Below are 26,625 nucleotides of genomic sequence, written 5' to 3' on the forward strand. Positions count from 1 at the left end.
AAAATGTGATCATATTACTCCAGTGCTAGCCTCTCTACACTGGCTTTCTGTTAAGGCAAGGGCTGATTTCAAGATTTTAATGCTAACCTACAAAGCATTACATGGGCTTGCTCCTAGCTATCTTTTGTCCTGCCGTACATACATACACGTACGCTACGGTCACAGATGCAGGTCTCCTTACTGTCCCTAAAATTTCTAAGCAAACAGCTGGAGGCAGGGCTTTCTCCTATAGAGCTCTATTTTTATGGAATGGTCTGCTTACCCATGTGAGAGACGCAGACTCTGTCTCAACCTTTTAGTCTTTATTGAAGACTCATCTCTTCAGTAGGTCATATGATTGAGTGTTGTCTGGCCCAGGAGTTTGAAGGTGAACGGAAAGGCACTGGAGCAACGAATCCCCCTTGCTGTCTCTGCCTGGACGGTTCCCCTCTCTCCACTGGGATTCTCTGCCTCTAACCCTATTACAGGGGCTGAGTCACTGGCTTACTGGTGCTCTTCCATGCCGTTCCTAGGAGGGGTGCGTTACTTGAGTGAGTTGAGACACTAATGTTATCTTCCTGTCCGGGTTGGCTACAACTTCGGTTGTGCCATGACGGAGATCTTTGTGGGCTATACTCGGCCTTGTCTCAGGATGGTAAGTTGGTGGTTGAAGATATCCCTCTAGTGGTGTGGGGGCTATGCTTTGGCAAAGTGGGTGGGGTTATATCCAGCCTGTTTGGCCCTGTCCGGGGGTATCGTCAGACCGGGCCATAGTGTCTCCCGACCCCTCCTGTCTCAGCCTGGAGTATTTCTCCTGTCTTATCCGGTGTCCTGTGTCAATTTAAGTATGCTCTATCTAATTCTCTCTGTCTCTTTTCTCTATTTATTTATTTATTTATTTATTTCTCTCTCCTTTCTTTCTTTCTTTCTCTCAGAGGACCTGAGCCCTAGGACCATGCCTCAGGACTACCTGGCCTGATGACTCCTTGCTGTCTCCAATCCACCTGACCGTGCTGCTACTCTAGTTTCAACTGTCCTACCTGCGGCTATGGAATCCTGACCTGTTCACCGGATGTGCTACCTGTCCCAGACCTGCTGTTTTCAACTCTCTAGAGACAGCAGGAGCGGTAGAGATACTATGAATGATCGGCTATGAAAAGCCAACTGATATTCACTCCTGAGGTGCTGACCTGTTGCACCCTCAACAACCACTGTGATTATTATTATTTGACCCTGCTGGTCATCTATGAACATTTGAACATCTTGGCCATGTTCTGTTATAATCTCCACCCGGCACAGCCAGAAGAGGACTGGCCACCCCTCATAGCCTGGTTCCTCTCTTGGTTTCTTCCTAGGTTCTGGCCTTTCTAGGGAGTTTTTCCTAGCCACCGTGCTTCTACACCTGCATTGCTTGCTGTTGGGGTTTTAGGCTGGGTTTCTGTACAGCTCTTTGTGACATCAGCTGATGTAAGAAGGGCTTTATAAATAAATTTGACTGATGGATTGACTATCCTTAGACTATTGAGATGCAGCCTCAGTCTAGACTATCTTTAGACTATTGAGATGGCGCCTCAGTCTAGACTACCTAGAGACTATTGAGATGCAGCCTCAGTCTAGACTATCTATAGACTATTGAGATGCAGCCTCAGTCTAGACTATCTTTAAACTATTGAGATGCAGCCTCAGTCTTACCTGGCTGGAAGATAGAGAGGCTCCCGTCTGTGTGTCCAAACACCACCTTGCCCTTCTTGACGGGGTGCCAGCGGAACAGACAGATATCAGACAGGAAGCTGTGTGCCTCCTTGTGGATGGTGACGCCGGCGTCCAGCCCGCTGATGGCCCACAGGTAGAGAGGGCCCCGGTGGGACACAAACGCCACGCCGTCACCTGCGTTCCAGCACCAGCTCAGAGACGCTGGGATGCCTGGGTGAGGGTACACAAGGGTTGGAGACACATTAGATACACACACACACACACACACACACACACATACACACATACACACACAAACAAACACACACATTCACCCCCCACCCGCCCACACACACTCTCTCTCTCCTAGAAAAACAAATAACACCGAACCACCCAGTCGCCAGCCATCTCCCTCCTGATAGGAGTCAGTGTAGCAGCAACAATAGCCAGTCGTAATGACATTACTAAGCACACAAACACTTCACTACACTGAGTCACCCTCCCAAGGCAACCCAACCTACTCTCTCTAGCCTCTCTGACAAGTCTCCCATCAGTAGTGTCTAAAGAGGAGCCTACTCTCAGGTAAACTCCCTTACCACTGGTCCACAGTCATTCCTCATTTCCATTCTGATGACGAACCAGTATCTTTTGCGTTATACAGACCATGTGTCTCTATGTTCAGTACATTTGGTGTTATCTAGTCCGGCCACTCCACCTTGTTTCACTCTATTTCAAAACGTTTTCTCCCTACTGAACACCCCCTCTGGCTCACCCACTCCCCTGTACATCTGCCTCCACTGGGCATAGTTCATTATCAGTACCTTTGGTGTTATCCAGCCTGGCCACAATCTTCTGCTCTGCCACGTTCCAGATGATGAGCAGGTTGTCAGCGCTGGCGCTGGCAAACACCTCGGGGTTGTGTGGGCACCACGATATGGCCGTGATGGTCTTCTTGTGCTCTGACATGATGGCTCGAAGCTTGAACTCATTGTATCTGTGGTCCAACTGCATGGGTGCAGATACATTGGTATTGGTGTTTCATATGTAAACAGATGGAGTGGCAGAGATAACGATAGATAAGGAAAAAGTCAATGACAGAAATCACTTGCAGATTAGACCTCTCTTTTGAATGTCCTTTCGACAGAGAAGTGAGAGAGCACACGCAAAGAGAGACGCATGCACGCCAACGCACGCACGAGCACACACAAACACACACACACCGATGTTTGCCTAGCTAATTACCTGGTAGACATATATAGCAAGTGTTGCACAGTAAGCGAACCGGTCTTCACTGGCAGCACACACATCTTTGTTCCAGGGCTGGCACCCGGCAGCCAGCAGGCCCACCTGTTTCACCTGGGACATCTTTATCTGCGACACACAGAGAAGAGAACACAGGCACCAGAACACAGGCAATGCTCTGTGATTCTTATTCATGGATTGAGGGATACATTCAGGTCTAAAGTATGTTCTTTTCTCATGTACTGTACATCAGTCTTACATTTCAGAACCGATAATACATTAAAATGGCTTACTATTTAGCTGTAATAGGCCATTCTCACAATAACAGCACAGTTGCCTTAAATGCGTACTGATAAGAAACGTAGTTTGACATTTCACATGGAGTGCCAGTCACTTTGTAAGCAAATAGATTCGAGAGATGTTGTACATGAATCAGTGAAAACACCAGCATGTAAACTCAGCAAAAAATAGACGTCCTCGCACTGTCAACTGTGTTTATTTTCAGCAAACTTAACATGTGTAAATATTTGTATGATTCAACAAATGGGACATAAACTGAACAGGTTCCACAGACATGTGACTAACAGAAATGGAATAATGTGTCCCTGAACAAAGGGGGGGTCAGAATCAAAAGTAACAGTCAGTATATGGTGTGGCCACCATCTGCATTAAGTACTGCTGTGCATCTCCTCCTCATGGACTGCACCAGATTTGCCAGTTCTTGCTGTGAGATGTTACCCCACTCTTCCCCCAAGGCACCTGCAAGTTCCCGGACATTTCTGGGGGGAATGGCCCTAGCCCTCACCCCACCGATCACTGGAATTGAGATCATCAGGGCTCTTCGCTGGCCATGGCAGAACACTGACATTCCTGTCTTGCAGGAAATCACGTACAGAACAAGCAGTATGGCTGGTGGCATTGTCATGCTGGAGGGTCATGTCAGGATGAACCTGCAGGAAGGGTACCACATGAGGGAAGAGGATGTCTTCCCTGTAACGCACAGCGTTGAGATTGCCTGCAATGACAACAAGCTCAGTCCGATGATGCTGTGACACACCGCCCCAGACCATGACGGACCCTCCACCTCCAAATCGATCCCGCTCCAGAGTACAGGCCTAGGTGTAACACTCATTCCTTCGACAATAAACGCAAATCACCCATGGTGAGGCAGAACCGCGACTCGTCAGTGAAGAGCACTTTTTAGTGCTTTCTAGTCCTGTCTGGTCCAGCGACAGTGGGTTTGTGCCCATAGGCGACGTTGTTGCCTGTGGTGTCTGGTGAGGACCTGCCTTACAACAGGCCTACAAGCCCTCAGTCCAGCCTCTCTCAGCCCATTTGCGGACAGTCTGAGCTGTGAAGTTATTTGGATTTTTACGAATGATCTTTGAAAGACAGGGTCCTGAAAAGGGGACGTTTCTTTTTTTTTTGCTGAGTTTATGTTGGTATCACACAGAGGAGGCACACAGCAACAGCCTTCAGACAGTCAGATTCCCCCTATTTACATTTCTCTTCTCTATTATATATATCTATTTCTTTCTCTTCTATTTTTTCTGTATTGAACTGTTGTTTATTAAGTTTATTCATATCATTTATTCATATTTATTCATATCCATAGAGACCAGAGACTCATTTGCCACGGTGCCCTGAGGACAACAATACAACACATTCAAAATGATCAATACAAATCAAATAAACTACAAATGACAGAATCAACACTGCAGCTTCAAACGCCACAAATACAATGAATAACATGAAATCCAAACCGTTTCAATTATCATTAGATTCATTCAACATTAAAGTCCTGAATTGACCGACAGGCGCCAGAGAGTCAAGGTGTACATGTAGTGAGTTTTGTAGGCTATTCCAAAAAATGGGGTGGACTAAAACTGAAGGAGGATTTACTTAGATCAATAAGTACTAGTGGAACCTTGAGAGTTAACCATCCCTGTGAATGGGTTTGGTGTCGCGCATTTTACATTTCGAACAGTACGTTTGGTAGGTCGGAACCTCTACCGGACCGGTTTCCCTATACCAGGACGGTTGTCGCTCAATGTGCTGGCTTTGTAAGCAAAAAAGGGAGTCTTGACGTGATCTAGGCGACTCTAATGAGGACAAGCCAACCTTTCGATACAGGATGCAGTGACGCGTAGTAAAACTGTAACTTGTGATAAAGCAAAGGGCGCTGTGGTCGATGGCATCCAAAGGTTTAAGAGTAGTGGCTGCTGCATCGCGATAAATGGTGTCACCTTACGTTTGTTAAACGTCAAATTACTGTCAATCCAAAAGCCCAGATAATTATAGGTGGGAACCTGCTCGATGAAAGAACCATCCAATGCATAAATGTGTGAGCCATCTCAAATATTTCTACGAGAATTAGAAAACAGCATACATTTAGTTTTTCCGGCATTAAGTACCAATTTCTAATCGACAAGGTCCTTTCTGCAAGGAGACTAAATCAGATTGCAGCTCCAACAAAACCTGGTCAGCCGTAGCGGCAGTAGTGTACATAACAGTGACATCTGCATACAGATGAATGTTACTGGTTTTTGCAGATAGATCAATATTATTTATATAAATAGTAAAGCGACAGGTCCCAAAATCGACCCCTGTGGGACGCCTTTAGTAATATCAAGGTAAGTTGACTTGACACTATCAGAAAGCACACATTGTGTGCTGTCTGACAGAAGGTTGTACACTCAACTTTCGTGCCAGTTCCACTACTCTTAAACCTTTGGATGCCGTCTACCCTTGCGCACTTCGATTTATAACTGGTTGACAGTTCCTGCATCCTGTATCAAAAGGTTGGCTGGTCCTCATTAAAGTCCTGTAGATCATAACCTGTCTTCTGTCTCAGCCAGACAGAAACAGAACATAACAGAACCCGTGAGCACGTACATAGACATAACACATTGACAAAACGCATCGACAAAAACGTATCGACAAAACACATTGACAAAATGCATTGACAAAACGCGTAGACAAAACGCGTAGACAAAACGCATAGACAAAACACAGCTTGACTCCTCCCCTTCTCTCTCCTTCCCTCGTTCTATCTCCTCCTCCCCTCTTTTCCCTACCTTTACGTCGGCATTGTTCTTAGTGTACCACTCCAGATTGTCTGTGTCCATTTTCCAGAAGGATCCCTTCACCCTCCAGTCTCTCCAAAGCAAGATTAACAAAGCTCTCTGTTAGAGGGAAGGTAGCTAGCTAACAGATTGACAAGGCTCTCTGTTGGAGCGAAGGTATCTAGCTAACAGATTGTCAAGGCTCTCTGTTAGAGCGAAGGTATCTAGCTAACAGACTGACAAGGCTCTATGTTAGAGCTAAGGTAGCTAACTAAGAGATTGACAAGGCTCTCTGAGAGCGAAGGTAGCTAGCTAACAGATTGACAAGGTTCTCTGTTAGAGGGAATGTAGCTAGCTAAGCTTACAGAGCTGAGGTGTGGTGATGTTGTCACAGCGAAGACAGAGCCGGCGAGTGAAGAGAGAGGAGCCTTGTGGGTTCGTCTCAGAGATAGAGACGGAGGAGTGTGTGTATGTGTGCGTGTGTGTATGACTGTGTGTGTGTATGTGTGTGTGCACTCATTGACTGGTGCAGCATAGTTGTGTGTGTATGTGTGGGAGACAAGTGCAGCCCCCGCCGGTAGCCAGGCAACTGCAGCTCCATGTATTAAAACGACGTGTCTTATAACTCCCCCTCGTACACACACACACACACACAGCCCGATTCACACATACATCTGTGAACCTACTCATGTACCATGATGATAAATCCCCTACCTATACACACCTACGCACAATGCACACACACAAACATACAAGTACCTACACACACTCAGGAGCGTAACATAAACAATACACACTTCCTCGCCCTAAACCCCTGACTGCACACCTCAATGACTGCTCACCTCACCCACAACCACCTAACTAACCCGGCACAACCTCTAGCGGAGACCCACCGTTCCCCCTTGCCATCCCCAGTTCCAGTCTCCTGTGTTGCTGGCTCTCTCCTCCGTCAGAAAAATGGTAACAATGCAATCAGCGTAATGGCCCCTGCTGATAAGGACACAGTGGAGAGATCCCTCACTGGGTCTAGAGAGGCTAACAATCTCTATTATAAAGCCTCAATCTGCATGACAATGATGGTGGAAAAAGACAGGATGCTGGAGATAGAGATATTCCTGACTTTGAGTTTCGGATTGGTCTCTAAACTCATCTGAGGATCTGAGATTGGTTGGGGGGGCTTGGAGGGTCTTCATATGATATTTTACAGAGAGAGAGAGGAGAGAGGAGAGAGAGAGAGAGAGGGGAGAGGAGAGAGGAGAGAGAGAGAGAGAGAGAGTTTGTGTGTGAGCGGGAGTGTGCGTTCGGAACAAATGGAATGGCATCAAACACATAGAACCCATGTGTTTGATACCATTCCAGCCATTACTACAAGCCCGTCCTCCCCAATTAAGGTGCCACCAACCTCCTGTGGCATCCATGTATGTGTGTGTGTGGACAGGACATCAGATACGGTAATGACTAAACACAATTGTCTCTAATTAGCAGGAGAATGACAAATGTACCTTCAACTAATGAATGAATGGATTAGATGGAGAGTCAAGTGGTAGCTCAGTTGGTAGAGCATAGTGTTTGCAACGCCATGATAGGGGGTTTGATTCCACAGACCACCGATAAGTTAAAAAACATGTATGTACGCATGACTGTAAGTCACTTAATGGTATATGTGTTTTTCTAAGTGTGTCATGTGGTGGACATGGGTGGAGATGAGGTGGATGGATGTGTAGGTGGGTTTGTTCGGTGATGCCGCGACTATGTTCGTGATCAGACTCACATCCCAGCACCCTCGGCTGCGGGGGTGAGCGACAGAGAGGAAACTTGGTGCAGCGTTACCTAGGCGATGGAGGCAGACTCAGGAAGGCTGTTCAACTGAAGTAGCCCTGAGCACTGCTTGAGGGAGAGAAAAAGAGAGACGGGGGGAGAGATAGAGAAGTGGGGAGAGGGAGAACAGACAGAGAGTGTGAGTGAGAAAGAGAGGTGTAAGTTGCTCATCCTTACTGAAAGAGTTAAACCATCCATTCAGAGTATGAATGATAAAATCATAACTATAAAACGGGTGATTTGAGCCCTGAATGCTGATTGGCTGAAAGCTGTGGTATATCAGACAGTATACCATGGGTATGACAAAAAACATTATTTACTGGTCTAATTACATTGGTAACCAGTTATAATATCAATAAGGTATTGTGGTATATGGCCAATATACAACGGCTAAGGGCTGTATCCAGGCACTCTACATTCCGTAGTGCATAAGAACAGCCTTTAGCCGTGGTATATTGGCCATATACCACACCCCCCCGGTCCTGCTTTTTTGCCGAGTTGTCTGACAATGCACTCTCCGTTAAGCTACATTATTAATACTACAGCTACAGCCGATCATTAGACTGCTACACCAATCTCTTGATGAGACGTGTCCTGCAGGACTACTTGGCTGGAAGCCCTACACACTGCTGTGGTGATGGTTTGTTACTGGTCACAGAGACCAAGGACAATCCAAGGAGAGGAGCACAGCAGGACGAACCAGTCCACAACCTAAATAAAGAGTTTTACAACATTATATCCTTTTCTTGAACCCCTCCCATCCTCTAGTATGACGCCTGGCATGTATGATCAACAAGTCTAATGAATTCAATTCCTCACAACAACCAAGTGAATTCAAATGTTTTTGAAGACGACTGGAATGCAACATGCAAGACCGCGGTTATGCTCACTGGGTAAGATTATTCAGACTCCTAGGCATATATCAGCTCTGCACATGAAAGCTGGGGATGTTTTCAAAGGCTCTATATCGCTGCAGCCACGTTGCCTTTACTGCCAAGGGAAGAACAGCCGTACGGTTTAATTAGCCACCAAAGGACCAGAGGTTTTTGTAACCTTGCAGCAGCACGATCTACAAATGCCAATCATATGCTGCCTCTCTCTCCACTTTGCCGTCGAGTCCCCCCCTTTCCTTCTAACTCTGGGAATTTAATTTAATTGATTTCAGGAAGATTAGGTCTAATTGGCATGAAATGTAATGGAATTTACATGACCAAAACAAATTATGACAAGAATAAAAACTCTCTCTCTCTGCCTTAGGGTTGATTTTGATTTCTATAAAATGATTAACAGTGTGGAGATGTTTCAGGAGGTATGGGGGGTCAGGGGGTTGTCTGTACAGCAGGAGACGAGGGGTTGGATGTATGTTTGTAATGTGGTGCTGGATTGGGAATTGTATTGTACTGTGTTGTTGTGTACTGTGTAATGTGATTGTGTGGAGGTTTGGGTGGCACGCAATGTGTTTTTATGGGGGTTAATGTGTTGTTTTTAGTGGAATGAGTCTCTCTCTCTCAATTCAATTCGAAAGGCTTTATTGGCACGGGGAAAAAAGATAAGAAACAAAAGTGAAATTAACAAAAGAAAAATGAACAGTTAACAAACGTTTCAGAGGAATAGAGACTTTTAAAATGTCATATTATAGCTACGTACAGTGTTATAACAATGTGCAAATAGTTAAAGTACAAAAGGGAAAATAAAAAAACATAAATATGGGTTGTATTTACAATGGTCTCTCTCTCTCTGTCCTGTCTACTCTGACAAGCTAGCTGTCGGTTGATCATGAAGAAGAGAAGACTATATTATTCACCTCTATTTATTCCTTCTGTTCACGGTGGAAAGAATGAAGGATGTCCACACTGACAACACACACCAGAGGAGTTTTCCAATACACACCAGAAGTGTTTTCCAATACACACCAGAAGTGTTTTCCAATACACACCAGAGGAGTTTTCCAATACACACCAGAGGAGTTTTCCAATACACACCAGCAGTGTTTTCCAATACACACCAGCAGTGTTTTCCAATACACACCAGAGGAGTTTTCCAATACACACCAGAGGAGTTTTCCAATACACACCAGCAGTGTTTTCCAATACACACCAGCAGTGTTTTCCAATACACACCAGAGGAGTTTTCCAATACACACCAGAGGAGTTTTCCAATATAGTGTTTATGGACATCTCTTTTTATGGAAACACAAGAGGCAATCAAAGTTGTGTAATGAAACATATGAAATAATCTGTGAAAAGTGTTGCTCTCGGGCAATTCCACGGCAACGGAATTGCGCTGAGAATGAGATTTCTCACTTTAAAATGGATGCCAAAAAAAAAACATTGATTCAAAAGTCGAACAAACCATACAACTCTATGCACAAGGTTTACTTTTGGCACGTTACACTGAACATTTGACTAAAACACAGTTACTGGAAGAACTGTGGAGATGCAGAGTTTGGTAACAGAATGTTAAATATCTGCTCTGAATTAAGATTCAAAGATGTCTGCAGAAATAACGGAGTGTCAGCTATGACATGACACCTTAACTTTGAAAAATTATATTTTGGTATTGAACTACAGTAAGTGAAGTGGATATACAATCGGTAACGATTTGCAGGAACGGAATTTCATCATGGGTCCATGGTCTGTACTATACAGAAGTGCATAATTATGGATATGAATGTCATTCTCTTCATGGTGATGTATCCTAACCAGGTACACAAAGGTAGAAATGTGCAATATCCTCTTTTCACATATTTGGGTATTATTCTACACACTGTTACTTTAATGTGCTTCTGGCCCCAATCAAGAACATATTTGGTTGGTCTGGACCGGACCAATCATAGCCGTCTATGTTTCATAAGTTTGAACATCAAAGTGCAGCACAGAAGAGCTCAGTAGTGTAGAGTTCAGTACAGTACAGTACAGTACAGTACAGTACAGTACAGTACAGTAAAGCAGAGCAGAGCAGTTCAGTAGAGTAGAGTAGAGTAGAGTAGAGTAGAGTAGAGTAGAGTAGAGTAGAGTAGAGTAGAGCAGAGCTCAGTACAGTACAGTAGAGTAGAGTTCAGTAGAGTAGAGTAGAGCTCAGTACAGTAGAGTAGAGTAGAGTTCAGTAGAGTAGAGCAGAGCAGAGTTCAGTACAGCAGAGTAGAGCAGAGCAGAGTTCAGTAGAGTAGAGCAGAGCAGAGTTCAGTAGAGTAGAGTAGAGTAGAGCAGAGCTCACTACAGTAGAGTAGAGTAGAGCAGAGTTCAGTACAGTACAGTACAGTAGAGTAGAGTAGAGTAGAGTTCAGTAGAGTAGAGCAGAGCAGAGTTCAGTAGAGTAGAGTAGAGCAGAGCAGAGCTCAGTACAGTAGAGTAGAGTAGAGTTCAGTAGAGTAGAGTAGAGCAGAGTTCAGTAGAGTAGAGTTCAGTACAGTACAGCACAGTAAAGTAGAGTATAGTTTAGTACACTACAGTACTTTACATTATAGTGTACTCAACTCTAGTGTGCTCTACTGTGTACTGTACTCTACTTTTCTTTACTGTACTCTACTTTTCTTTACTGTACTCTACTTTTCTTTACTGTACTCTACTTTACTGTACTGTACTCTACTTTACTGTACTGTACTCTACTGTACTGTACTCTACTCTACTCTACTCTACTGTACTGTACTCTACTCTACTGTACTGTACTGTACTGTACTGTACTCTACTGTACTGTACTGTACTGTACTGTACTCTACTCTACTCTACTCTACTCTACTCTACTCTACTGTACTCTACTGTACTGTACTCTACTCTACTGTACTGTACTCTACTGTACTCTACTCTACTGTACTGTACTGTACTGTACTCTACTGTACTCTACTGTACTGTACTGTACTCTACTGTACTCTACTCTACTCTACTCTACTGTACTCTACTGTACTGTACTGTACTCTACTGTACTGTGCTCTACTGTACTGTACTGTACTCTACTTTACTGTACTGTACTGTACTGTACTCTAATGTACTGTACTCTACTATACTGTACTCTAATGTACTGTACTCTACTGTACTGTGCTCTACTGTACTGTACTCTACTCTACTGTACTGTACTCTACTGTACTCTGCTGTACTGTACTCTACTGTACTGTGCTCTACTGTACTGTACTGTACTCTACTTTTCTTTACTGTACTCTACTGTACTCTACTGTACTGTACTCTACTTTTCTTTACTGTACTCTACTGTACTGTACTCTACTGTACTGTACTCTACTTTTCTTTACTGTACTCTACTGTACTGTACTGTACTCTACTTTTCTTTACTGTACTCTACTGTACTGTACTCTACTGTACTGTACTCTACTTTTCTTTACTGTACTCTACTGTACTGTACTGTACTGTACTTTTCTTTACTGTACTCTACTGTACTCTACTGTACTGTACTGTACTCTACTTTTCTTTACTGTACTCTACTGTACTGTACTGTACTCTACTTTTCTTTACTGTACTCTACTGTACTGTACTGTACTCTACTCTACTGTACTCTACTGTACTGTACTCTACTCTACTGTACTCTACTGTACTGTACTCTACTTTTCTTTACTGTACTCTACTGTACTGTACTGTACTGTACTCTACTTTTCTTTACTGTACTCTACTGTACTGTACTGTACTGTACTCTACTTTTCTTTACTGTACTCTACTGTACTGTACTGTACTTTTCTACTCTACTGTACTGTACTGTACTGTACTCTACTCTACTGTACTCTACTGTACTGTACTGTACTTTTTTCTTTACTGTACTCTACTTTTCTTTACTGTACTCTACTTTTCTTTACTGTACTCTACTTTTCTTTACTGTACTCTACTTTTCTTTACTGTACTCTACTTTACTGTACTGTACTGTACTCTACTTTACTGTACTCTACTGTACTGTACTCTACTTTTCTTTACTGTACTCTACTTTTCTTTACTGTACTCTACTTTTCTTTACTGTACTCTACTCTACTGTACTCTACTGTACTGTACTCTACTTTTCTTTACTGTACTCTACTGTACTGTACTCTACTTTTCTTTACTGTACTCTACTTTACTGTACTCTACTCTACTGTACTCTACTGTACTGTACTCTACTTTTCTTTACTGTACTCTACTGTACTGTACTCTACTCTACTGTACTCTACTGTACTGTACTCTACTTTTCTTTACTGTACTCTACTCTACTGTACTCTACTGTACTGTACTCTACTTTTCTTTACTGTACTCTACTCTACTGTACTCTACTGTACTGTACTCTACTTTTCTTTACTGTACTCTACTGTACTGTACTCTACTCTACTGTACTCTACTGTACTGTACTCTACTTTTCTTTACTGTACTCTACTTTACTGTGCTCTACTTTTCTTTACTGTACTCTACTTTACTGTACTCTACTTTTCTTTACTGTACTCTACTTTTCTTTACTGTACTCTACTTTTCTTTACTGTACTCTACTTTTCTTTACTGTACTCTACTTTTCTTTACTGTACTCTACTGTACTGTACTCTACTTTTCTTTACTGTACTCTACTTTTCTTTACTGTACTCTACTTTTCTTTACTGTGCTCTACTTTTCTTTACTGTGCTCTACTTTTCTTTACTGTACTCTACTGTACTGTACTCTACTTTTCTTTTCTTTACTGTACTCTACTTTACTGTGCTCTACTTTTCTTTACTGTACTCTACTTTACTGTACTCTACTTTTCTTTACTGTACTCTACTTTTCTTTACTGTACTCTACTTTTCTTTACTGTACTCTACTTTTCTTTACTGTACTCTACTGTACTGTACTCTACTTTTCTTTACTGTACTCTACTTTTCTTTACTGTACTCTACTTTTCTTTACTGTACTCTACTGTACTGTACTCTACTTTTCTTTACTGTACTCTACTTTTCTTTACTGTGCTCTACTTTTCTTTACTGTGCTCTACTTTTCTTTACTGTGCTCTACTTTTCTTTACTGTACTCTACTGTACTGTACTCTACTTTTCTTTACTGTACTCTACTTTACTGTGCTCTACTTTTCTTTACTGTACTCTACTGTACTGTACTCTACTTTTCTTTACTGTACTCTACTTTTCTTTACTGTACTCTACTTTTCTTTACTGTGCTCTACTTTTCTTTACTGTACTCTACTGTACTGTACTCTACTTTTCTTTACTGTACTCTACTTTACTGTGCTCTACTTTTCTTTACTGTACTCTACTGTACTGTACTCTACTTTTCTTTACTGTACTCTACTTTACTGTGCTCTACTTTTCTTTACTGTGCTCTACTTTTCTTTACTGTACTCTACTGTACTGTACTCTACTTTTCTTTACTGTACTCTACTTTACTGTGCTCTACTTTTCTTTACTGTGCTCTACTTTTCTTTACTGTACTCTACTGTACTGTACTCTACTTTTCTTTACTGTACTCTACTGTACTGTACTCTACTTTTCTTTACTGTACTCTACTTTACTGTGCTGTGCTCTACTTTTCTTTACTGTACTCTACTGTACTGTACTCTACTTTTCTTTACTGTACTCTACTTTTCTTTACTGTGCTCTACTTTTCTTTACTGTACTCTACTGTACTGTACTCTACTTTTCTTTACTGTACTCTACTTTTCTTTACTGTACTCTACTTTTCTTTACTGTGCTCTACTTTTCTTTACTGTACTCTACTGTACTGTACTCTACTTTTCTTTACTGTACTCTACTTTACTGTGCTCTACTTTTCTTTACTGTACTCTACTGTACTGTACTCTACTTTTCTTTACTGTACTCTACTTTACTGTGCTCTACTTTTCTTTACTGTGCTCTACTTTTCTTTACTGTACTCTACTGTACTGTACTCTACTTTTCTTTACTGTACTCTACTTTACTGTGCTCTACTTTTCTTTACTGTGCTCTACTTTTCTTTACTGTACTCTACTGTACTGTACTCTACTTTTCTTTACTGTACTCTACTGTACTGTACTCTACTTTACTGTACTCTACTGTACTGTACTCTACTTTACTGTACTCTACTGTACTGTACTCTACTGTACTGTACTCTACTGTACTGTACTCTACTGTACTGTACTCTACTTTACTGTACTCTACTGTACTGTGCTCTACTCTACTGTACTGTACTGTACTGTACTGTACTGTACTGTACTGTACTCTACTGTACTGTACTGTACTGTACTGTACTCTACTGTACTGTACTCTACTTTACTGTACTCTACTGTACTGTACTCTACTTTACTGTACTCTACTGTACTGTACTCTACTGTACTGTACTCTACTGTACTGTACTCTACTGTACTGTACTCTACTTTACTGTACTCTACTTTACTGTGCTGTACTCTACTTTACTTTACTGTACTCTACTTTACTGTACTGTACTCTACTGTACTGTACTCTACTTTACTGTACTCTACTGTACTGTACTCTACTTTACTGTACTCTACTGTACTGTACTCTACTGTACTGTACTCTACTGTACTGTACTCTACTGTACTGTACTCTACTGTACTGTACTCTACTGTACTGTACTCTACTGTACTGTACTCTACTGTACTGTACTCTACTGTACTGTACTCTACTTTACTGTACTCTACTGTACTGTACTCTACTGTACTGTACTCTACTGTACTGTACTCTACTTTACTGTACTCTACTGTACTGTGCTCTACTCTACTCTACTGTACTGTACTGTACTGTACTCTACTGTACTGTACTCTACTGTACTGTACTCTACTTTACTGTACTCTACTTTACTGTACTCTACTGTACTGTACTCTACTGTACTGTACTCTACTGTACTGTACTCTACTTTACTGTACTCTACTTTACTGTACTCTACTGTACTGTACTCTACTGTACTGTACTCTACTGTACTGTACTCTACTGTACTGTACTCTACTTTACTGTACTCTACTGTACTGTACTCTACTGTACTGTACTCTACTGTACTGTACTCTGCTTTACTGTACTCTACTGTACTGTACTCTACTGTACTGTACTCTACTATACTGTACTCTACTGTACTGTACTCTACTCTACTGTACTCTACTGTACTGTACTCTACTGTACTGTACTCTACTGTACTGTACTCTACTGTACTGTACTCTACTGTACTGTACTCTACTCTACTGTACTGTACTGTACTCTACTGTACTGTACTCTACTGTACTGTCCTCTACTGTACTGTACTCTACTCTACTGTACTCTACTCTACTCTACTCTACTCTACTCTACTGTACTGTACTGTACTCTACTGTCCTCTACTCTACTGTCCTCTACTGTACTGTACTCTACTATACTCTACTCTACTGTAATGTATTTTGCTCTACTCTACTGTACTCTACTGTACTGTACTCTACTCTACTGTACTCTACTCTACTGTACTCTACTGTACTGTACTCTACTCTACTGTACTCAACTCTACTGTACTCTACTGTACTGTACTCTGCTGTACTGTACTCTACTGTACTGTACTGTACTCTACTTTACTGTACTCTGCTGTACTGTACTCTACTGTACTGTACTCTACTTTACTGTACTCTGCTTTACTGTACTCTACTGTACTGTACTCTACTGTACTGTACTCTACTGTACTGTACTCTACTTTACTGTACTCTACTGTACTGTACTCTACTTTACTGTACTCTACTTTACTGTACTCTACTGTACTGTACTCTACTGTACTGTACTCTACTGTACTGTACTGTACTCTACTTTACTGTACTCTACTGTACTGTACTCTACTGTACTGTACTCTACTGTACTGTACTCTACTTTACTGTACTCTACTGTACTGTACTCTACTTTACTGTACTCTACTGTACTGTACTCTACTTTACTGTACTCTACTTTACTGTACTCTACTGTACTGTACTCTACTGTACTGTACTCTACTGTACTGTACTCTGCTTTACTGTACTCTACTGTACTGTACTCTACTTTACTGTACTCTACTTTACTGTACTCTACTGTACTGTACTCTACTGTACTGTACTCTACTGTACTGTACTGTACTCTACTTTACTGTACTCTACTGTACTGTACTCTACTGTACTGTACTCTGCTTTACTGTACTCTACTTTACTGTACTCTACTGTACTGTACTCTACTGTACTGTACTCTACTGTACTGTACTCTACTTTACTGTACTCTACTGTACTGTACTCTACTTTACTGTACTCTACTTTACTGTACTCTACTGTACTGTACTCTACTGTACTGTACTCTACTGTACTGTACTGTACTCTACTTTACTGTACTCTACTTTACTGTACTCTACTGTACTGTACTCTACTGTACTGTACTCTACTGTACTGTACTGTACTCTACTTTACTGTACTCTACTGTACTGTACTCTACTGTACTGTACTCTACTGTACTGTACTCTACTGTACTGTACTCTACTTTACTGTACTCTACTTTACTGTACTCTACTGTACTGTACTCTACTTTACTGTACTCTACTTTACTGTACTCTACTGTACTGTACTCTACTGTACTGTACTCTACTGTACTGTACTGTACTCTACTTTACTGTACTCTACTTTACTGTACTCTACTGTACTGTACTCTACTGTACTGTACTCTACTGTACTGTACTGTACTCTACTGTACTGTACTCTACTGTACTGTACTCTACTGTACTGTACTCTACTGTACTGTACTCTACTGTACTGTACTCTACTTTACTGTACTCTACTTTACTGTACTCTACTGTACTGTACTCTACTGTACTGTACTCTACTGTCCTCTACTGTACTGTACTCTACTGTACTGTACTCTACTGTACTGTACTCTACTGTACTGTACTCTACTGTACTGTACTCTACTGTACTGTACTGTACTCTACTGTACTGTACTCTACTGTACTGTACTCTACTGTACTGTACTCTACTGTACTCTACTGTACTGTACTCTACTGTACTGTACTCTACTCTACTGTACTCTACTGTACTGTACTCTACTGTACTGTACTCTACTGTACTGTACTCTACTGTACTGTCCTCTACTGTACTGTACTCTACTGTACTGTACTCTACTCTACTGTACTGTACTGTACTGTACTCTACTCTACTGTACTCTACTGTACTGTACTCTACTGTACTGTACTCTACTGTACTGTACTGTACTCTACTTTACTGTACTCTACTGTACTGTACTCTACTGTACTGTACTCTACTTTACTGTACTCTACTTTACTGTACTCTACTGTACTGTACTCTACTGTACTGTACTCTACTGTACTGTACTCTACTTTACTGTACTCTACTGTACTGTACTCTACTTTACTGTACTCTACTTTACTGTACTCTACTGTACTGTACTCTACTGTACTGTACTCTACTGTACTGTACTGTACTCTACTTTACTGTACTCTACTTTACTGTACTCTACTGTACTGTACTGTGCTACTGTACTGTACTCTACTGTACTGTACTGTACTCTACTTTACTGTACTCTACTGTACTGTACTCTACTGTACTGTACTCTACTGTACTGTACTCTACTGTACTGTACTCTACTTTACTGTACTCTACTTTACTGTACTCTACTGTACTGTACTCTACTTTACTGTACTCTACTTTACTGTACTCTACTGTACTGTACTCTACTGTACTGTACTCTACTGTACTGTACTGTACTCTACTTTACTGTACTCTACTTTACTGTACTCTACTGTACTGTACTCTACTGTACTGTACTGTACTCTACTGTACTGTACTCTACTGTACTGTACTCTACTGTACTGTACTCTACTGTACTGTACTCTACTCTACTGTACTCTACTCTACTGTACTCTACTGTACTGTACTCTACTGTACTGTACTCTACTGTACTGTACTGTACTCTACTATACTGTACTCTACTGTACTGTACTCTACTGTACTGTACTCTACTGTACTGTACTCTACTGTACTGTACTGTACTCTACTTTACTGTACTCTACTGTACTGTACTCTACTTTACTGTACTCTACTTTACTGTACTCTACTGTACTGTACTCTACTGTACTGTACTCTACTGTACTGTACTCTACTGTACTGTACTGTACTCTACTTTACTGTACTCTACTGTACTGTACTCTACTGTACTGTACTCTACTTTACTGTACTCTACTGTACTGTACTCTACTGTACTGTACTGTACTCTACTTTACTGTACTCTACTGTACTGTACTCTACTGTACTGTACTCTACTTTACTGTACTCTACTGTACTGTACTCTACTGTACTGTACTCTACTTTACTGTACTCTACTTTACTGTACTCTACTTTACTGTACTCTACTTTACTGTACTGTACTGTACTCTACTGTACTGTACTCTACTTTACTGTACTCTACTTTACTGTACTCTACTGTACTGTACTCTACTGTACTGTACTCTACTGTACTGTACTCTACTGTACTGTACTCTACTGTACTGTACTCTACTTTACTGTACTCTACTGTACTGTACTGTACTGTACTGTACTCTACTTTACTTTACTCTACTCTACTGTACTCTACTGTACTGTACTGTACTGTACTCTACTTTTCTTTACTGTACTCTACTGTACTGTACTCTACTTTTCTTTACTGTACTCTACTTTACTGTGCTGTCCAAATTTGTGAAACTAATTGTGGTTTGTGATAACTATGATTTCCGTTTGTAGCCAATTCAATTCCAAAAATTCCGTTAGTGATTGGTTGGAAAAAACGTTACAGATATGGTAACAGATTTTAGAGTTTTATTCACTTGATAATGCATAAAAAACTAAAACTAATTGGTAGGTCCACCTTTACTTGTTACTTGTGTGAACTTTCCTTATCCTCCCTCCTCATCAGGGAGAGAAATTAGAAAGTGTCTTACAGATACGGCAGTTTTTGGGACCGGAATTTCAAGGCACAAGAAAGTGTTTCTTAAACTGACAGAAGGCAGAAACATTTCTCCAAAACGTAATACAAGTGTTGATATGATTTAACATTTAAGACTTTTTCCTGGTACATGTTTTTTAAGACCCCTTTTCCATCTGTTAGACCAGACATCAAAGTCTTTGCTTATTCCCAATTTTTAGGATGTAAAATGATTGAAAGATTTATATATGCCTTAATTAAAATGTTAAAAAATCCTCTTATCTTTTATTGGACATCCAGTTTGATATGCTCCTATGAACTTCACATGCTGGTACTCATGGATCCTTTTACATGGAAATGACCTTTTACATCAAGTACTAATCTACATGTAAGGCTACGTATAGATTCAAAGCATTTCAAAGAAATGCAAAACATTTATAAGGAAGGACTGCTGGAAAAAATTGACACTAAATCCTTAATCCGTTGAAGAAACAACAAACAGCAGTAACGTTTTAATTCAACATGTTAATATATAGCCTTAAAATTCCAGTTTCCAATTCCATATGCTACAAAATTGATATTTCGCAGCGTTGTGGCTACATGAGAGTGGAACAGGACTAGGTCTACGTTGTTGCCATCCACACACACACACACACACACACACACACACACACACACACACACACACACACACACACACACACACACACACACACACACACACACACACACACGCACACGCACACGCACACGCACGCACACGCACACGCACACGCACACACACACACACACACACCCCCTCTGTGCCCTAAGGCGATCAGCATGATTGTCAGTGAAAGTGACTTGCAGAGGATACTGAACTAAGTCTGATTTCCTATTGGCTGAAGTCTGGTCCTGTGCTCATGGTAGACTAAATGCCACCTGACATCAACCAATCTGTGTCACAAATGGAACCCTTTTCCCTATGTAGTGCACTACTTTTGACTAAAGTCCTATGGCACACAAAAAACGTGCACTACATAGGGAATAGGATGCCATTTGGGACACAACCCTGGCCTACAGGCTACAGAAGCCATTCACTCACCCTGACACACTACTATCTAGTAAGAACCTGAGTCGTGCGTAGCATGTCAGTGGGTAGGATGATTACCCATACTCTTTCCTCTCTCTTCTCCCTGACCCCTGACCTTAGAGTGTGAGATGCCATGGATTGAGTTGAATAGATTGAATTATTTCAAATCAAATCAAATTTTATTTGTCACATACACATGGTTAGCAGATGTTAATGCGAGTGTAGCGAGTGTAGCGAAATGCTTGTGGTTGTGTGTGTGTGTCTGACTATTTCCACCTGAGAATGCCATTCATGTTGTGTCAGATCTGTGTTGTGTGTGAACCTACGGAAATATGCATAGTGGAAACCAAACACCTCCTAGGACCATGTTGTTGACCTGTGGGAATGGTGTATAAGTGCTACTGAAATGAAACCAGAGGGACACTGTATCCCCAATCTAACTGTTAATAATGCAGATGGTTCACCATAATATCCTCCATCGACAGGCTTTCCATAACACCATGCTATCAGTAGTTTAGTTGAGTCACATCCAGTTAGAAATAGAGATGAACTCATTCGACACATGGAAGATTAGGCCAGCATCTGAACTGAGGTTTTCTCGCGTGTTAGGTAGGCTACAACGTACTGCGCAACAAAACAATAAGCCAAATCTACATTTGGAGAGCTTAGGACGATATGGTTCTATCTGCAACGAGGTGGTTCTGAGATAATTGTCTTTAAGTTCAGAACCCTCATTGGTTTGAATGGTGTCAGCAATTATTATATGGTATTTTTTTGAACCTCACAACAGCAATTAGGGTATAGCACATGACGTATTCCACATTTTGTTCTGTTACAGCCTGAATTCAAAATGGATTTACAAAAAAGAAATCCTCACCCATCTACAGACAATACCCCACGATGACAAAGTGAAAACATGTTTGTATACATTTTTGCAAATTTATTGAAAATGAAATACAGAAATATCTTTCACACCAGAGTCAGTTTTCACACCCGAGTCAATACATGTTAGAATCACCTTTGTCAGCGATTACAGCTGTGAGTCTTTCTTGGTTAGTCTCAAAGAGCTTTGCACACCTGGGATTGTACAATATTTGCACATTATTATTTTTGAATTCTTCAGGCTTTGTCAAGTAGGCTGTTGATTCTCGCTATAGAGCCATTTTCAAATCTTGCCATAGATTTTCTAGGGCAATCAAGAACATTCAATGTATTCTTGGTAAGCAACTCCAGTGTATATTTGGCCTTGTGTTCTAGATTAGTGTCCTGCTGAAAGTTGAACTTGTGTTCCAGTGTCTGGTGGAAAGCAGACTGAACCAGGATTTTGGTTAGGATTTTGATCTATTACATTTATTTTTATCCCAAAAAACTCCCTAGCCATTGCCAATGACAAGCATACCCATAACATGATGCAGTCACCACCACGCTTGAAAATATGAAGCGTGATACTCAGTGACGTGTTGTGTTGGATTTGTCCCAAACATAACACTTTGTATTCAGGACATAAAGTAACATTTGTTTGCCCATTTGTTTTGTAGTTTTACTTTAGTGCCTTATTGCAACAGGATGCATGTTTTAGAATATTTGTTATTCTGTACAGGCTTCCTTCTTTTCACTCTGTCATTTAGGGTAGTATTGTGGAGTAACTACAATTTTGTTGATCCATCCTCAGTTTTCTCCTATCACAGCCATTAAACTCTGTAACTGTTTAAAGTCACCATTGGCCTCATGGTGAAATCCTGACCACTTTCCTTCCCCTCCGGCAACTGAGTTAGGAAGGACGCCTGTATCTTTGTAGTGACTGGGTGTATTGATATACTATACCTTCAAAGTGTAATTAATAACTTCACCATGTTCAAAAGGATTTTCAATGTCTGTTTTTTTATTTTACCAATATGTGCCCTTCTGGAACACCTCCCTGGTCTTTGTGGTTGAATCTGTGTTTGAAATTCCCTGCTCGACTGAGGGACTGTACACAGATAATTGTATGTTTGGGGTACAGAGATGAGGTAGTCATTCAAAAATCTTGTTAAACACTATTATTGCACACAGAGTGAGTCCATGCAACTTATTTTGTGACTTGTTAAGCACATTGTTACTCCTGAACTTTTTTAGGAAAAGTGAAGCAGTGGGAATACATTGAACAGAACAAGGCTATGTCAATAACCCAATTTCGTCAAAAATGCAGATAGACTCTTAAGTTAAAGTTACCCACAGGGTTCTTGATTGTCAACGTGACTGTGATTGTACAGGTGTGCAAAAGAGGATTTCGTCTTTTTTCATTTTTGTCCGGGCTGGATGACATTATTTACAGGCTGATATACATCACCTTTCACAGTACCTGCACTGTATTTATAAACTGTTGACCAATCGAGAGCTTGGGACTTTAAGATGGACACAACCTCTGCAGACTCAAGACTAGGTTATATCAACAGACACGTTTAAACGCTTCTCTCCCTATTTCCCCAATATCATGCTGGACTGTATTTAGGACAGTATGGCTTCTATTTGCTCTTCTCTTCCCCAGTACTTGGATGATACAGTACGCAGAGCCACTAGCAGCTAATAATAGCTTAGTCTTAATTCATTCAGTCAGTTCATGTGTGAAAACGAAACACCTGTTACTCGCTACAGTATCCTCAGTGGATTCTGTCTCCGTCGTTCCTCTCCTCTAACTGACGCTGACCGTTTAGGAGACATTTAACGACGTGGTGATTTGCTGACAGGTGGTTGATGACAGTGTACTGTGTAACGTCGGAGTTTACATCCCTGTGATATGTGGTTGTCCCACCTAGCTATCCTAAGATGAATGCGCTGACTGTAAGTCGCTCTGGATAAGAGCGTCTGCTAAATGACGACAATGCCAATGTGAAATGTTAATAGAGGCCCCTGAGTATGGCACTGCTGGCTGTCAGTGTGGCGAGACAGAGAGAATCCACCTGGGAACGCAGTGTTCCACTGCAAGCAAGGCGCCAATGCAAAACGCAGCGTAACGTGTGATAACATTAAACACAGGTGAACATGAGGATTGTAGGCATTTGCCATTCAACACATCAACATGTCGGTGGCAGTGGTTGGCTTTTACTTACATGAAACACTGGGCAACAGTACGTTAAGCACTGCTGTCTGAAGGATCAAACTCATCTGCAATAATAGCATTCAAGCTAAAACCACCAATATAATGATTCACATGCTTATGTGTAGAATAAATAGTATTTTGTGTAAACTGCATGCTACACTGTTGTCCCAGATTTACTGTAACATACCAGGTGGACTAGGCTACTTAGCACTTGCTTAGTTTATCCTACCACGTATCATAGTAGCATAAGCTGCAACTACATTACAATACTCACTCTGTCCAAGAGCATGACCCGTGCAACGTGTAAGTTACAGGCAAGTTTATCCTGCATACATGACACAATGTGTTGACATATGGGTTGTGGACACAGAGTTCCAGCGAGTTACCACAGTATCTAAGGGTGCGTCGAAACTCCACTCCAGTCTATTCAATACGATTAGCCTAATAACCCACACATGGTTATGTATTTATGAGCTAATTAAACCACAAAGGATGTTTAAAATACTACACTTAATCTGTCGGAGTTCCTGAATATTTTAGGGACGTTTTAAAACCATTCAAAGTGGAATAAGAAAGTGTCAATTTTGAGTCTTCTTACCTTCGGTGATCCTGTCAGTGGACAGCGAAGTGGTGCTGAAATCGCTGCTCAGACAAAAATTGTCAGAGTTAGAGGACGTAGTAGGCTCAAATAGGCTTTGCTGCGGCTGCAACGATTGGCTACTTCAGCGGACGGTTTTAGCCACGTTGTTATTTTCTGGACGTCCATTGATTGTTTAGCCTGGCAATCAAAGATACTAGGCGTCAGTTTCACGGTTAAAGGCATATCGGTGGTTTATTTCGAGTCATATTGACCAGTAAGCGGTGCGTAGCCGCCATAGATAGGCTTCGCCTGATTGTAAATCCAACCAAAATAACTCGATCATTTTCTATTCCATTATTAGAACATTCGAAATACTCACGTATTCTAATTCGTAATTCCAAGCACTGTGTGTAATGATAATGGACATAGCCTACATTGGCTACAACACATTTAGTTTTGGTGTTCCCTATCATGATCGTCTTACGTAATAATATAAGTCATGTATCATTTAAGAAAATCGGTGGGAATTGATTGACTGGATAAATAGACGTTATATGAATAGATATTTGGGTCATTCAAAGCTGATGATAGCCTACACATTACCACATTGCTTTGTGAATCAGTCAGATTAAAAACGAATAATAAATTGGTAAACAATATGCCTGCATTTGTGAGTAAAAAGAGGAGGGGTGTATAATGCGCACCTAGCTGAATGCACCAAACGGAAAAACAATATTGAGTGCGACTCCCAATTATAATGAACGATACATGTGTCCTACTACGGAATGACCAGAAGATGGCAGCACTACTCTGGCTAAAACATCTGTTTTTCAGTCTACTGCAGGAGGGAAACTGTCTGTTTAATAACAGCAGTGAAAGAATGAGAGCAATGTGAGTGTGTGATTTTACACGACAGGCGAAGGCTGACGGATCAGAAATGATTGAAATGGACTGACATGACTTGTGCACAGGTGCAATGTTGCCAATTCTAAAGCTCAAAAAGCTACATTTATAATGTAAATAAATATTGATGGAATCCGACATTAAATTATAATTTCAGTATAAGTAATTCAGTATATAATATATTTTTCAGCTATAATATTTATATTTATTTATATTTATACATTTATATATGTACAGAAATATGCTATTCGCATCAGGAGAGTAGCCAATAATAGGAAAGCAATTCACATACAGCACCATATCATTCATTATACGTGCCTATGGAAGGACTAGGTAGAGACGTCATTTCCCCTAAAATTGATAAACAACAACCACAGGAAGGGGTGGGTGTGTATATGTATGTGTGTGTGTGTGTGTGTGTGTGTGTGTGTGTGTGTGTGAGAGAGAGAGAGAGAGAGAGAGAGAGAGAGAGAGAGAGAGAGAGAGAGAGAGAGAGGAGAAAGAGAGACAAAGAGAGGGGGGGGGGCTCTAAATTATTACTATTATTATGTTATGCAAATAATAGTGTAAAATAGCAGACCCATAGCAGCCAAGGATGTAGGTGCAGGAAGGCATGACTTGTAACCAGGTCTTCAAGTGCTGAATGGTTTATTTACAGTGAGGGAGTGGTGCAGGTTGTCCAATGTCCATGTTTAGGCTAAAGTGAAGAAAATATTAAAATACACAACTCTACATGACACCAAAAAAGGAAATTGACTCACAGACATAGCTGAATATACCTTTGAAAGTAAATAAACAGTGAAACATGAATCCACGAATGCAGAATGTGTAAATGCACATGTAAAGGCAACTGGCTACCCCTTCCCTGGACAATACCACCCTCAACCTCATAACCAAGTAAATAACCAAGACCACAGGCAAAGTGAAAAAACAAACCATGCAGTTCCTCTCTGCTTCCCTCATTTTAAAATAAAAGTCCCCCACAAGTTCTTGTTTTTTTTTGTACAGGTATGGTGCACATGCATGAGGTAAGTGAAGAGAAACTGCATGGGTCTACAATAGACCCAAGTTTAATTATATGTTCCATTAAATGTTAGTTATTTCACTTTGCCTGTCGTTTGGAAAGCCGGTTTCATTTATGTTCTTTTAGATGATTTTTTCTAAATCCCCTCTACATAAGGACCAACCCTACTGACAGTTGAAATTGAATTTTATTTAACTTCTGGCTTCCGGTGGACAATTCCGTTTTTTTTGGCAAGCTAATTCCTAGCAATGCTAGTGTATACTAGCGTTGCTAAAAGCAGCTACGGTCTCGGCTGATAACATCTCAAAAACATTCTGAGAATGTTTCTGATAAAATCAATTTATTTAT

General features: G+C 41.0%; 1 protein-coding gene across 4 annotated transcripts in view; it reads right to left on the minus strand.

Annotated features, from left to right (window-relative positions):
- LOC112246264 (WD repeat-containing protein 17) overlaps positions 1-24,409 on the minus strand; it is a 37,454-nt gene extending 13,045 nt beyond the window's left edge. The window contains exons 1-4 of one of the 4 annotated variants that reach the window (XM_024414564.2): positions 24,369-24,409; positions 2,914-3,042; positions 2,493-2,676; positions 1,672-1,902 (exon numbers count right to left, since the gene is read on the minus strand). In XM_024414564.2, the coding sequence (XP_024270332.2) occupies positions 1,672-1,902; positions 2,493-2,676; positions 2,914-3,036 (538 nt within the window). In that variant the 5' untranslated portion in view covers positions 3,037-3,042; positions 24,369-24,409. Of the gene's footprint in view, positions 1-1,671; positions 1,903-2,492; positions 2,677-2,913; positions 3,043-5,990; positions 6,494-24,368 lie in introns of those variants that run through there. The other 3 variants (XM_024414562.2, XM_024414561.2, XM_024414563.2) reach the window with 3 other exon arrangements.
- Positions 24,410-26,625: the final 2,216 nt, after the last annotated feature.

Source organism: Oncorhynchus tshawytscha, linkage group LG34 (assembly GCF_018296145.1).
Source record: "Oncorhynchus tshawytscha isolate Ot180627B linkage group LG34, Otsh_v2.0, whole genome shotgun sequence".
In the NCBI taxonomy this organism is placed as follows: domain Eukaryota; kingdom Metazoa; phylum Chordata; class Actinopteri; order Salmoniformes; family Salmonidae; genus Oncorhynchus; species Oncorhynchus tshawytscha.